Raw genomic sequence first — 15,028 nt, forward strand, 5'->3', positions numbered from 1 at the left:
TGCTTCAGGCGCAGGTTGTGCTTTGTAGTTTTGTGTCTGAAATGAGGGCAGATAAACCTGAGACAAACAGGTGCTACTTAGGGGTCACAAGCGATGTTAAATATATCAATATGATCAGACGTTTTCTGGTGGAAATTAATTTCCAACTTTGTTATCAAAACAGCGGTGGAAAACATTGAATTTCTGGACCTCGCTCTCCTTACTTTCTCATCACCGAGTTTACCAATGAGAGTCAATTTACTCTGGTCTCAGACATCCTGTGTGTGTGTACCTGGGGGTGACTCATGTCGATGTATGGCGAAAACCACCACAATATTGTAAAGAAACTATCCTCTAATTAAAAATAATTAATTAATTTAAAAAATGCTGTGTGTGTGCACGCTAAGTCGCTTCAGTCGTGTCCGACTCTTTGCGACCGTATGGTCCGTAGCCCACCAGGCTCCTCCGTCCATGGAACTCTCCAGGCAAGAATACTGGAGTGAGCGTTAAAAATTCTTCCTCACCGAGATTCCTTGAGTATAAGGGGAGAGACGTGCGCGGTTAAATTAAAAAGTATTTAATTTTGATATTCCTCTGCTTCTTAGCGGTCACTCAGCACCGCCAAGCCCTGCCCTGCACTACTGAGAATTAATACAGGTCAGCTAGTGGATGATCCCAAACAGGAAAAGTATTTAAGCCTGGAGGGAGGTGACAGTTACATGAATTCCATTACAGATTTGGCAGGCACAGGGCAGGGGGTGGGGAGGGAGCAAGCAGATATCTGACAAATCATGTTAATTCTTTTCAATAAAAACTTTTCCTCAACCTCTGACTCAGGAAGGAGGAAACACTGCCCACCTTAACGTGTCCTGTTGGACAGAATGATGGCAGATCCTCGGCTAAGATGAAGGTGACCATCTCTGAGGAGGCAGGGCAGGACAGGCGTGAGGATGCTCTGAGGCCCTTTGGAGAGTCTCAAGCCCCAATAATGAGCAATTGCAGTCGCCTGGGATGTAATCAGTGGATGTGCCACTGGAGGAGATTAATCCTCAAATTTTAAACTCAAAGAAGTAACCTGACCAATCTGACTTCCTTGCAGAAGAGGAAACAAATGGTACTTTCATAGGAGCCATCTGAAACTCTTGATGGCTGCATTCTAGTCCTTTTAAAAAGTCATGGTTGTTCGTTTAAACAACTTAAGAAAAAAATAACCATATACACAAACACACACACACGACTGATCTGAATTTTTAGACATTTGCATCCTGGGAAACAAGAAGAGATGGTGCAGAAAGCATGACAAATCCAGCTGCACAAAAAGCTAAAACAACCTGTAGATAGAATTTGGAAACTGTCCTAAGAAGCTAGGTAAAGCATTAACATTTACAGGTGACGTATGCTAACAGTATGGGCATGAACTAGAATCCAGAAGACGTTTCTGATGGTTTGTCTGCAAGGTAGAGGACAGGGTTCCATCTTCAAGCCCGAGAGTTTCATAAACTAAGACACTGACTTCTTGTCCCAAATGGATGAGATCCTTGACAAATACGCAGTTACAGCTGCAAATCTAATCCACTGAAAATAATCTTAAAAAGATTGACATTCTTGCCCTCATATTAGTGTAGTAAAAATCACATTACTCACCTATCAGGGGGTATCTCAGTGTATGTTTTTAACAATCAGAGATTATATCTAAAATTACAAAGTCAATTTTCTAATGAAAAAAAAAAGTCAGCAACAAAATCATCACAAACAAATTATTTGAGTTAAAAATCCTTAAAAACTAGCAGGAGACTATGAACCATATTAGAGGTATTATCTCAGAATTTATTATTTAATCAATAGATTAAGAAGTTAATACAGTCCAGCTACATTGTCTGTTCTTTTTTTTTTTTGAGAGGAGAGTCCCCAAAAATTATATGAAAAATTGTGTGTGTTTATGCAATTCATCAGATTCTCAAACTAGATTTTGACCTAAAAAAGTCTAAATATACTATAACATTTGATAAGTACATTAAGTGCTTTCTAATTGCATCAATGAGAAAAAAATGGAAATCATAAAGAATATTCTTTATACCATATCATGTATATTATATCATTTCAATATAATATATAGTAAAACATTCAATTCTGTTCAGAAATCCTTGGAAATTCAACCAATGTGTATACACACCGCTGACTATTCATAACTAATAGTATACACACAGAGTTCTCAGTAGAACAAAGCTAAGAAGAAGTCCCAAATGAAACCTGCAGCCATAAATCCACTTATCCCAGTGAATTCACCTTGTCTTCATCTCAGAGCATGAAGGTAAAGCTCTGCTCAATACAGGAGATCCAAAATCCTGACCTGGGTTGTTTTTAAACCAGCCTTTAGAGTTCTTCAAGGCTATCCTTACTCTTTCCCCATTTGAAACACCTGCTGCCTCTAGGAAAGATACGTCTCACCGATGAAGAAGAGCCATTTTTCTGAATATGAAACTTACACTGCGTGCCACAATCTCACGAGCACAGATTCGCTGCATGCATTTCGATGCAGCTCATGTTGTCAGACGCTGGAGAGGACCGTGCCCACCTGACGCCCCAGCAGGACCGTACATCCACGCCCCTCTGCTCTTCCGTCTCAGTCCAGAGAGTGAGGTGTTGGTCGTGAGACGCCAGGACCCTCTGTTAAAGTCACCGCCCTTTACAGCGACTCACCCAGACTGCTGGGGAACACATGTGCCATGTGGCAATGCACTGATGCAAATCTCTCTGGAGGCCCAGGACATTCCACGCTGACTGACAAAATCACTTTCTTATAAATTAAAACAAATTCATATGTTTGAAGTGAAAGTGTGAGTCGCTCAGTCACGTCCAACTCTTTGCGACCCCGTGGACTGCAGCCCTCAAGGCTCCTCTGTCCATGGGATTCTCCAGGCCAGAATACTGAAGTGGGTTGCCATTCCCTTCCCCAGGAGACCTTCCTGACCCAGGGATCGAACCCACATCTCCCGAGTCTCCTGCACTGTAGGCGGGTTCTTTGCCTGCTGAGCCACTGGAAAAGAACCTATTGCTGGGAAAGAATGAGGGCAAGAGGAGAAGGGGACGACAGAGAAAGAGATGGTTGGGTGACATCACCGACTCGATGGGCGAGTTTGAGCAAACTCCAGGAGACAGTGAAGGACAGGGAAGCCTGGTGTGCTGCAGTCCATGTGGTCACAGGGTTGAGCATGACTTAGTGACTGAACAACCACGATGAATTTAGAAACGGGATCAGTTTAGTTCAGTTCAGTCACTCAGTCATGTCTGACTCTTTGCGACCCCATGAATCACAGCACGCCAGGCCTCCCTGTCCATCACCAACTCCCGGAGTTCACTCAAACTCATGTCCACAGAGTCGGTGATGCCATCCAGCCATCTCATTCTCAGAGACCAAAAATATCCTCCTGATAATTTCAAGAATTAAATCACTGCATTGATGTGTGGATTTTAAAACCAAAAATACTTAAAGAAAACAAGTTCAATCTCTGTTTAAAATAGTCCAGCTTTTCTCATGGGTACACCTGTTCTATACTTCTTCCTGTGACTTAATCACATCACAGTCAGACTGGGTGGGAGAAGGAGGATTTGATAGTTTGATGAATTTCACAAGTGATACATGTTTTCCAGCAGCCTTCTTTTCTCTCTCCAGGATCAATCTAACTCTACGGATCGAAGGACAAGGCCTCTGCACAGTTCCTGGAATGGTGACCCCTGCCTCCCGATGAGAGGCAGGGTCACTCCGATGTTTCAAGCCTGGAGCCTTCATCCCAATTTGACCGCATCCGGCCACCTGTCTCCCAGTGCTCACAGGACTGGCATCTCAGAGGTCCCACGTCTCCCGCTCGTCCAGTGCTTCCTCCACCACGTGGTCAGTCTCTGTTGACTCACTCACTGGTCCATGCAAGGATACTACGTGGCTTCTTCCTCAAGGAGCCCCCACCAAGGGGGAAACGCCATGGTTACTAAGCCTCACGGACTTTATTTTTCCAACAATCAAAGCCCACAAACTGCGCTCTGGACCCCAGGCTCTGCAAACGTGTCACAGACGTGTCAGGAGAGAAGGGAAGGGGTGGGGTGTGGGTGCTGCTCAGCGGTAATCCAGCATCTCTGCTGCTGCTGCTGCTGCTAAGTCACTTCAGTCGTGTCCGACTCTGTGTGACCCCATAGACGGAAGCCCACCAGGCTCCCCCTTCCCTGGGATTCTCCAGGCAAGAACACTGGAGTGGGTTGCCACTCTGCTTCCTCTAAACTCAGCCGACACGGCCACGCCTCAGATCCCAGCAGTGCACATGACTAGCGACACTGTCACTGCTGTCCTTCAGCCACTCAGTCGTGTCCGAGTCTCTGAGACCCCCTGGACTGCAGCCCGCCAGGCTCCTCTATCCCTGGGATTCTCCAGGCAAGAATACTGGAGGGGGAGTGGGTTGCTGTGCCCTCCTCCAGGGGATCTCCCTGAGTAGCAATATCCCTATTCTTAAATTATTTCCTTTATTTGCTATTCTCCAAACTAGCAAGATTACAGAATCAACATAAAACAAGGAGACTGGACTATACCTAGGGTTTCCACCAAGTCCTCCATCTGCCTGTTTTTCCCAAGCTCCACGTCTCCACGGATGAACTAGGAAATCTTCTTTCCAGCCATGGCCAGCGATTTGCTGCTGTGTCCGGCACTGTGCTGACAGCTTTGAGTGCCATCTCTCTTATCCTCGGGTGATCCTTGAAACGGAGAAGGCAACGGCACCCCACTCCAGTACTCTTGCTTGGAGAATCCCATGGATGGAGGAGTCTGGTGGGCTGCAGTCCATGGGGTCACGAAGGGTCAGACATGACTAAGTGACTTCACTTTCACTTTTCACTTTCATGCATTGGAGAAGGCAATGGCAACCCACTCCACTGTTCTTGCCTGGAGAATCCCAGGGATGGCGGAGCCTGGTGGGCTGCCGTCTGTGGGGTCGCACAGAGTCGGACACGACTGAAGCAACTCAGCAGCAGCAGATCCTTGAAACCAACCGGAGTTCTCACCACCAGGCACTGACCAGTGGAACCAGCCTGGAGACACGAGAACTCAGGATGGAAATGGGCCAAAGTGAACTGGAGGGTTTGGCATCTGACGACATTTGGAGAGCTCTCCGAATCTTCTATGATTCACTGAAGTAATTAATCAAAAATACTTCCATGTTTATGTTCAGCTCAACTAAAATATCAAAAGAATGTAATATAAGCGTCTTTAAGACTTCAAGGGCTCAGTGACAAAAAATCTCCATATGTATGCTTAAAACTCAATTTATTTACTGTATTATAATCTGCATGACAAATTGTGCTCTCCAAAAGTGTGGACTCCAGATCATGCAGACATAATAAATGAATGAAGGATATCCTCAATGCTTCTCTACTGAGTTATCTCCTAATCTTCATCTGCTTATAACCTTCCATCTCTCAACACTTACTTTAAGGTACTTCTATGGCAAAAAGGAGCTGTTCCACGGGCTATGTTTCTCAGGCGTCCCCACACAAACAAACCACAGTATTCAGAACTCATGATGAAAATGAGTAAAATAAACCAGAGGTTTCTGCGTCTGAAGAAACTCCCCAAAGTTTCCACAACTTCTCTGCCTGCCCAAGACTCTCTAACTTACAGGTGCCTCTGCAGTAGGCATGTTAACACCAAAACTCTGCTGATGATGCCAGGGCAGGAAAAAAAAATAACTTAAAGTCTAACACTGATAATTCAACCCTGGATATGAAATGCAGACATTGGGAAATAGGTCCAATTATGGGAGATGCAAAAATGAGTTATCATTTGAACATTTTCAAGTTATTATTGTTCATTACACCTTAGGAAGAACCTGTATCTCATTTCATAATCACAAGGATAATAAACCTATTTGGAACTGAGGTAGAAAAAGTAGAACTTTTTTAAAATGTATAATCTTATTAATATTGTACCTACTCTACTATGATCCAGAAAATGAGCTCAGCATTCTAGGAACTAACATGTCATCTACCTAAATGTCATTGATTTTCCCTTTACAACTTCTTAGAGTCTATCTTATTTATATTTATTCTCTCTTGCAAATTTTACAAAAATTATATAGTGTGATAAATATGTCCTATTAATATAAACGGTGCCTGCCCACGTTAACCACAGGGAGATACAGATATATACAGATAATATAGATTTTTTGACATAATTACAACATTTTTAGAAAGTTGAGGACTCATAAAGAATAAAAGTCTATCCCAAGTTTATCCAAGTTTTGAGACTTCTCTGTGGCTTAGGAAATGGCTCTGTAAATCTATAAGCTTTTCATGAACGTCAACGAATTAAAAACACTGCAAATACAACCTTTCTGTGCATTATATTTGTACTGAAACTCAGGTTTGGGAAGCCATGGGAAAGAGAGAAGAAAACAGAAGGGCAGTTATGATTCAAGCGAGAACACTGTCTCTTAGAAGTCAAACTTCTGATACATTAACTGGTCTCTAATCTCCCAATGATCCCTGGCCTCATTCATCCACCTAGTAAACGAACACGGAGGTGAGACTCACATCACAAATCACACTGACACAGCAGCAGCACTCCCCCCGAACGGAAAATAAAGCGTTTCCCGAGGGGTATGGTTTCCTGTGCACACAGTCGAAACTCCAGGCTCTCTGTCAGTTTTCTAATTGTATCATCTAAGTCTCTGTGAGATTTAAATGGCAAATGGAAATTTCCTAAAAGTTCTGACACGCAGCTGGACTTAAATACATTAAGTTTTTCGATGTCAGCTTCAGCAGAACAGCCAATAACTGTATACAAGACGTATTTGGTAGTGTCAGCCTACTAGTATTATTCTGTGAATCGTCTTCACACTTAAAGGGAAAATCACAAAGTAACTGGTAGTAAGAAGACAAAATCTGGAGTCCTCACCACATCCAAGATTACGGATTACCTGCTTAAACGCAGGTGACACTACAGTCACCCTCAAGTCACAGACCATATATGGAACATGCCGATCAATGCTCTGGGTTTCTTTTTGATGTGTGTATTTTAGTGAGAATTTTAGTATGCCTTTGTCCTTGAAATCTTCTGAGATATCTGCATGCATTTAAGAACTTTCCCGTTAACACATGGCCGTGCTAACGTTTTCTGGGGACCCTCTAAACGGAGCGGCTCTCAGGAGTTTGGTGAAGTTTGCATGGACAACCAAGAAACCCTCAGGATGCAGCATCCAAAGACCAGCAGACATGTAAAGACTGCTGGGTGCGATTTCGTGTCCAGCGGCCTGCCCGGCCCCAGGTCATTGTTAGTGACGAGAGTACTAACAAAGCCTTCCATTGACAAGGTGCCCAGGGGATCTATCGTTTTTAGATGATCAAACATCCCCGAAACGCTACTGCTTAAAGATGACTGAGGCCAGGAGTCCAAGTGGTTACCATAGAGATGCTTCATCAAATAACCCCCAAAACAAGGAAGGAAACGGGAGGGACGACCGAGCTGAAACACAGCACTGAATCGGGTCTAGAGAGACACTGGCGTCTCAACAAACGGCAGGGCTTCAGATGTGCTCCAACTGTCTCCTTCCCAGATGTACAGTTTTTCATACTTCTTGGCGCTCAAAAGGCCATGTATGCCTTCAGCCCAGAGAGACGGCATTTGCATCTCTATGCACAAGGCATGATTGATTAATTCACCTGGGGGTGGGAGTGTCGGGGGAGGGGCTCAAATCCTTTAAAAAAACAGTCTCTGAAATCCTGAAAGTAGAATCAGCTCACTAAAATGAAATGCTTTAGTGACACTGGACTTGGAAGCATCTTTGAGAGCGCCTCGGGTCGCCCTGGCGGGAAGGACGCGTGAGCAGGCTTCCATCACACCTACCTGCCGGGCTCCTCAGTGCCGTGGAGGCAACAGTTGACTGCGTTCACCAGAAAGCTGAACAGGCGACTGTACAGGGACTTGGCCAGAAGATCCCGGTGAAACTCAGCCATCGCCACGGTGTGCCGCCGTGTGAGCACCTCTCCTGGGAGCACGGGGAGGGGAGAGTGAGTGACCACGAGGCCGTCCCTCGTTCAGAAGCCAGCAGAGCTGGGCTGTTAACCCTGCCATAGCCGCACACATCAGAAGATGCTGTCAAAGCACCATGACGGACAAATGCAGCCCCTGCCCCTTACTGCAGAAACACAGAGCAGTGCTTTTGAGAAAAAGAAAAGAAAAAAAAACCAACGGAGGAGGAGTCCTCAAAGCCACAATCCAGAGGCAGGCTGGCGAGGCAGTGAGCTACCGTGAGTGTGAGAAGGACGTGTGGGGAAGCCCCTCTCAGCCCCCTGGGTGCAGACCGACACCACAGAGACGGCCTCGGGAGGCAGATGGCGTGAGCGAGTGTCCACTTGTCAAGTCACGGCCGGCTCTCTACATGCGACCCCACAGAGTGCAGCCCGCCGGGCTCCTCTGTCCATGGGATTTCCCAAGCAAGAATGCTGGAGTGGGGTGTCATTTCCTTCTCCAGGGGATCTTCCCGACCCAGGGATCGAATCTGCATCTCTCGTGTCTCCCTCATGCACAGGCAGGCTCTTTACCACGGAGCCACTTGGGAAGCCCATGAGTTGGATGGCATCAGAGTCTAATTCCAAGCACGCCATTTGCTAGTGATGTGATGCTCAAGTTTATCTAGCCTCTTTGAATCTTAGTTTTCTCATTCACTAAAGTGGAAAGAGGAGGGGATGGTTGGATGGCATCACCAACTGGATGGACATGAGTTTGAGCAAGCTCCGGGAGCTGGCCATTGACAGGGAGGCCTGGCGTGCTGCAGTCCATGGGGCCACAAAGAGTCAGACATGACTGAGTGACTGAACTGAAAATGGAAAGAGTTAAATCCATGCCTTAGCAACGTGTGCCAAGTAAAAAATCCAGTGCTCATGGCACCTGCTACAGCTCCCTTTGGTTCACAAGTGCCCAGGAGGCAGCAGCTCTTGTTTCGGCTGATGAAGCAGAGGGAAAACGGTGCTATCCAAGGAGGAGGGCAGGCTGCTACCACACACACAGACACAGCCGATGTTTTAATTGAACAAATTCTCTGGGACTGAAGACTTTATGTCTAAAATGACCCACTACCAAAAAAAAGGTAGCTCATCAGAATGGTCTCTTAAGAGCGTAGAGATGTTCACAGAAGTGGAAGACAAAGTACAGAAAAACTTACCCTTAAAATACTGGATGTCAGTGGTTAAAGCAGATGCCAGCTCATCCGGAGATACCTGTAGCATTCCAGCCACTGAAATTAAAGCAGGAATGAAAGCATCATGTTACATACGTGCTGACAGTGAGAACGTGGCATTTTATAGTGGAGAAGTGTGTACAGACCCATGAGAACATGTGAGCATTAAAGAAACTGAACTATCACTGGAATTTGCAAATTCAACTAGCGAAACAGCTTGATTAAAACGTCGAAGAGTTCTTAGGACTCCGGCATTAAGTTGCTGCAGGATTTCTCCCCTCCTCACCCTTAGTAACGGCCCGGGATGCTTTTTTCCCCAATTCCTGGCTAAATCTCTTAGATATGGGGTGAAGATAACAGTGGTCACCAAAACCATCATTATCTGGTTTTAAGGTTATTTTGAAAAAAAAAAAAAAAGCTGGCAGTGACTAACAAGGCCACTTCAAAGGAGAGAGGCTTTTGGCAAGATCTTTAAAGGGAAGTAATTATGTTCTGTTTAAACGTTTAGTTAATACCATGCTCTCCAAATACACAGGGTAGAGGGGTGGGATGGAGAATATGCAGAACGATATAAATAAGCCCAATTACGTGCCAGAGCATCAACACTGTTACTCAGGCGGGCAGCGTGGGGACAGCAACGTGCATCTTATTAAGTCACATGACCAGAAAGACAAAAGAAGAAAGCGGATCTCGGATCTCGGTTTGTTTTCCCCACCACCCTCCCTGAATCCCACTCTGGCAGAAAGTGGGGTGATTGCCCTGACTTTTCTGTACTGTGTCTCCATCTACTGGCCAGCCTGGAGAACTGCACGTCAAGGCGTCGATGGACCATGAGTCCCACTGACCTTGTTCCAGGAGCTGGAGGTCAGACACCAGCGCTGAGTCGGCCTCGGAGAGGGCGGTGAAGCCAACGTCGCCTAGGAGCAACACGGCTGCTAGAATCACGCACAGGTTCTCCACCTCCTACGCGGGCGACAAACAGGGAGGACAAAGGGGGTTGCTTAGGAAGAAAAGATGCAGAGGCCCATCCTTTGGGAAACCTCTAAGGAGGTTAAGAACAATGACGTGCGGTTGTGATTCTTTCCAGACTCAGAATGTCCCATGAGGGGACCACCGTTCAGTGGTGAAAACGGGTACACCCCATTTAGGGCAAGAAACATTAACCTTAAAAATCCCCAATAAATTTCTGGTTTCCAAATTGGTACTTTGGGCAGGAAAAGCTCCTGCCAGAGAGTTTTTCCTAAGAACAATTCTCATTTGCTTTACAGGCACAGACCTGACACAGTGTGCTCCCTGTGTCATCCGTGAATTTCGTCCTGAACTTCCAGCTTTCGTGACAAGGTAGTTTTATTATTAACAGCTTTAAAATGAGCGCATTGAAAAGGATAATCTGTCATTTTCAGGTATAATCCTTTATGACTGCAGAGTTACTTAGACATGTTTTTGGTAGCCTCCAAATCACAAATTGGGGCCTCAGGTTTTATTGATCTGTGCCTGTCTGAATAACATTTTCCAAGCTCCTTAAGCTACCTGACATCTCCCTCTCCCGTTTTTTAAATAAATCCAGTACGACAGCTCCCTCTCTCATTTTTAAATAAATCCAGTAACTCCTCATTAAATTTTCCAGGGCCCCGAGAGAGACGCACCCCTGGACACAGACATGAAGACGAGGTTCCGCCATCAGAGTTCTTGCAGTTCTGTACCGTGATGGAGACAGAACAGTGAAGAGCAGTCCTCAGGTAAGTGACAGTGCGGTGATACACGCTGCTCTGTGAGCAGGGGGCAGCGGCTGCTGTCCTGTGTCCACCTGCGCTGAGCCCCCTGTCATCTTGCTGGTGATGGAGGGCTGGGGTGGGGGGGGAATCACCTTCATGGTCAGGTCTCTGGAACCACACTCATGAGCTCTGACTCAAGGGTCTTGCCAGCCCAGAAGTACCTTCCTCCCAGTCTAACGGGACTTGATCTTTTCCTGCTGATGGACTAAAACTGTCACCATCTCAGTCACACCTGGGTATCAAGATGAGCACCTTTTGGTCTTGGCTTAATCACCTGAATTTCTTTAACTAAAAAGCTTGTTAAATGCCCTGTTTGGCCCCTTATGTGGAAGACATATTCTGTATGCCCTGCCTTTGAGGATCAGTCATGGGTTTCTACAGCCCCATTTCCAAGGAGCTAGTATTTGGTGGAATGATTCCTTACCCGCCTCTGTATCCCAGTTTCCTATAAGTGAGTAGAGATTGCAGACATAAATGGAGGAAGGGAGAAGTAGTAACGACAGCAAAAAAAAAAAAAACACAAAAAACACAACAGTAAGAAATGCAAAGGCTGAAGAGTCCAGTGGCAGGAGTTTGGGAAAGAGAGAAACAGAGATCAAACAAACAGAGCCACAGAGAACAAAATGCCATCTGGCTGCATGTTCCTAGAATTCCAGCCCCTGAGCGGGGTGAGGCTGGAGCACAGCCAAGTGCCCAGAGCCATTCACTGAGGGTGAGCCCCCACCTCCCATCCCCTCCCTGGCTCTCACCCTGCAATCCCTTCCACCCCTTGCTGCCCCATGAGCCAAGGGGAAAGACAGGGACCCAAACCGATCAACAAATATTGAGTTTAAGATAAAAAACATTCAATCTGTCACTAAATCTTGGCTCATGAACTACAGGCATACCAGTTACCCATGCAATCTTATGTTGACTGCTAATGAGGAACTGGCTGTCATTTAAAGTGACCCCATACTGCATGTTGGGGACACAGAGACGATGCACAGGAAAAGGAGATTTGTGGGAATTTCTGAGGTCTTGGTGGCTCAGTGGTAAAGAATCTGCCTGCCAATGCAGGAGACGCGGGTTCAATCTCTAGGTCGGGAAGATTCCCTGGAGGAGGAAATGGCCACCCACTCCAGGATTCTTGCCTGGAGAATCCCATGGACAGGCGAGCCTGGGGCGGGGGGCTACAGTCCATGAGGTCGCAAAGAGTCCGACGGGACTGAAATGGCTGAGCACACTTCACATCTCTTGTTCTGTAGACCTGTGCTATTCAATTCAGTAAACACCAACCACGCAAGACAATGTCCATTTAAATTGATCAGAACTTATAAAAAAGCTTAAAAAAAGTTAAAAACCCACGTTCTCAGTCTACCTCTGCCTCCTCTACCGCGCCCGGCAACCCCAAGTGGCCAGTGACTGCCACGCTGTAGGTGAAACCTGGAACACTTCTAGGATCACAGAAATTTCCATTGCGTAGCAGCGGGCTTAAGCACTTTAAATAGCATGTTTCAGCTTTGGAGGTATTTGATAATTCTTTAAGAATTAAAAAACAAAGCATAGCATTCAAGAAGATAGTTTAATTGAGTGATTAGATTACTTTCCCAAGCAGTACTTGGCAGCAAACGGTTCCTTCCGTCTGCCATTTTTCTCTTGAGTCGGCCGGTGCGAAGTTCTTACGTGTTTTGCTCACGCGGTCCCTGTGGGAAAAGGGCTCGACCGCTGTCTTGAAGACGGCAGCCCATCTTCACGGCACCCTGTGGCCCTGGGCACAGTGTTTGCTCACATCTCTCTCCCACTAGCATGCAAGCTCCACGAGGCAGAGGAATGTGTTTGAATGAATAACTTTTACAAACTAGCAGAGGGTAGATTTCCTCAGTGGAATATTTAACCACATGACTCACCAAGTTACTGAAGCCAATTACATTCAGGGCTTGTTTCAAAACAGCAAATTTCTCCCTGTTCAGAGAATGCTCTGCTGTTGATATATCTTCTCTAAGGGTCTGGTGCAAATACCTGTGAGGAGGAAAAGCACACAGTTTTATGGCTTGGCTCGTCAACAAACCCTAGCGGTGAAAAGTCACTTCAGCCACGTCTGGGCTCCAGAATAATGGACATCACCTGGACATTGTGTCCCCATGTTATTTATACGGCTTTGGTCTGTAAGAGCACATGCTATTTCCGGAAGGCAGGTTCTTGTTGTACCAGAACATATTTATACTGTTTTCCTTGGTTCTCACTTGAGTGGCTCCCCTCCTCAGAGAAGGTCATGAGTGCTTTGTGTATTTCATATAGAAATCTAGCAGATTCTATCTCATGCTTTGTAATTCACATTTGTAGTCAAGATTTTAAATTGAGAGCAATCTACTATTTCTTCTCGTCAATATCTTTTAATTACGAGGTGGACGATTAATTCACGGATTTATTCCTTTTGTTCAAAAAGCACAAAAAGGAAAATAGAAGTGTTAGTTGCTCAGTCGTGTCTGACTCTGTGCGACCCCGTGGACTGTAGCCCGCCAGGCTCCTCTGTCCATGGGATTCTCTAGGCAAGAACACTGGAGTGGGTTGCCATTTCCTTCTCCAGGGGATCTTCCCCACCCAGGGACAGAACCCAGGCTTCCCACATTGCAGGCAGACTCTTTACCGTCTGAGCCACCAGGGTAGCCCTAAGCACAAAGGAATCGCCTACCAAATGCACAATACTAAGACCTGAGGATATAAAGAGCTTATCCCTGGAGGCTCAAGAACAAGCACAGTGTGTCCACGGGCAGAGACAAGAGAAAAAACATGGCTGTGATGCCACATGGGATCAGAATAAGAGAGAGGGCCTTGGCCTGCTTGCGGGAGTGCAGAAAGGGAACCAGGAGGAAAGGCTGTGGGCGCGGACAAGGCTTCGGTTTCAAGAGCTGACGTCTGAGTAGGGATCGACCAGGCAAGTCCGAGATCCAAAGTGACCCTCAGAAAAACTGGTACCACGTTGCAGAGGCACACAGGCCGGCTCATGTGTGACGTGTGGATGTTGGAAACTCGCCTAGGTCCACACAGCTGGAGCCTCTGGCGAGAGGGGCGGAGGGAGATGAGGCCAGACAAGCAGCCAGAGCCCTGCGTAGCCTGCAGAGGAGTTCCCATGATGGCGTGGAAGTGATGGCTGTCCCCAGTGTCTTGAAGCAAAGAAAGACTGGCGGTTCAGGGAGGATTTTTCCAAAGTCCAGCGAGATAGCCTGGGAGGTAGTACTTAGCAGTTGTAGTACTTCAGCCGCTAAGTCATGTGCCCCTCTTTGCAACCCCATGGACTGCAGCCCGCCAGGCTCCTCTGTCCACGGGATTCTCCAGGCAAGAATACTGGAGTGGGTTGCCATGCCCTCCTCCAGGGGATCTTCCCGACCTGGATCTCCTGCATTGCAGGCAGATTCTTTACCAACTGAGCTACGAGGGAGGCCTGGGAAGAGACGAGGCAAAGAAATGAGCCGGCAGGTCTAGGGAGAGACCAGCAGTGAAGAGAAGCGGGGGAGATGGAGAGGCAGGTGGGCGAGAGGAGGGCTGGCTGTTCACAGGGCCGGGGGGAGGAAAGGGAGGCGTCAAGAACGCGTTCTAAGTTTCCGCCTCCGGAAACCGGGTTGACGGTGGCCTCATTCAATCGGGGGGCTCCTCAAGAGGAGGAGTTCGCTCTTGAGAGAGAAAGACATGGTTTATCATAGCTGTGTTTGTCCACTTTGAACTACTTGTTAGACGTTCATGTGGTGTTCCAAGAAATAATCAGCTATAAGGATCTGAAATTCAGAAAAGTCCAGAAAATAAGCCCTGGCAGTCAACAACATGAAGACGACTAAAACCACGGGAGTGGATGAGCGCCCTGGAAAGAAGGTGCCCACATTTTACGGATGAAGACAGAGTTGATGGAGAAGAGACTGTAGGGGCAAGGGGCGGGGGTGAGAGCAGGCAGGTGCAGACTGTCGGTGTGGACGAGGGGTCTGAAAGGACGCCTTTGTCCTTGACCTTGGCTGGGATGGGGGGTCAAAGTGAAACTCCCCACCGGATGGGGTGGGGAGTGGGGAGACCTCGGGAGGCTTACGC

The 15,028-nt window shown here is 46.8% G+C and overlaps 1 protein-coding gene across 1 annotated transcript in view; it reads right to left on the reverse strand.

Annotated features, from left to right (window-relative positions):
* The window catches only part of MYO16 (myosin XVI), a 478,842-nt gene that overhangs the window by 189,807 nt on the left and 274,007 nt on the right, over positions 1-15,028 (reverse strand). Inside the window, exons 17-20 of the mRNA XM_055426698.2 lie at positions 12,859-12,970; positions 10,043-10,160; positions 9,183-9,254; positions 7,865-8,006 (exon numbers count right to left, since the gene is read on the reverse strand). Coding sequence (XP_055282673.2) covers positions 7,865-8,006; positions 9,183-9,254; positions 10,043-10,160; positions 12,859-12,970 — 444 coding nt within the window. The remainder of the gene's footprint in view (positions 1-7,864; positions 8,007-9,182; positions 9,255-10,042; positions 10,161-12,858; positions 12,971-15,028) is intronic.

The sequence above is a fragment of the Moschus berezovskii genome, chromosome 13, assembly GCF_049115385.1.
Source record: "Moschus berezovskii isolate FMDL1 chromosome 13, NW_MosBer_1.0, whole genome shotgun sequence".
NCBI lineage: Eukaryota > Metazoa > Chordata > Mammalia > Artiodactyla > Moschidae > Moschus > Moschus berezovskii.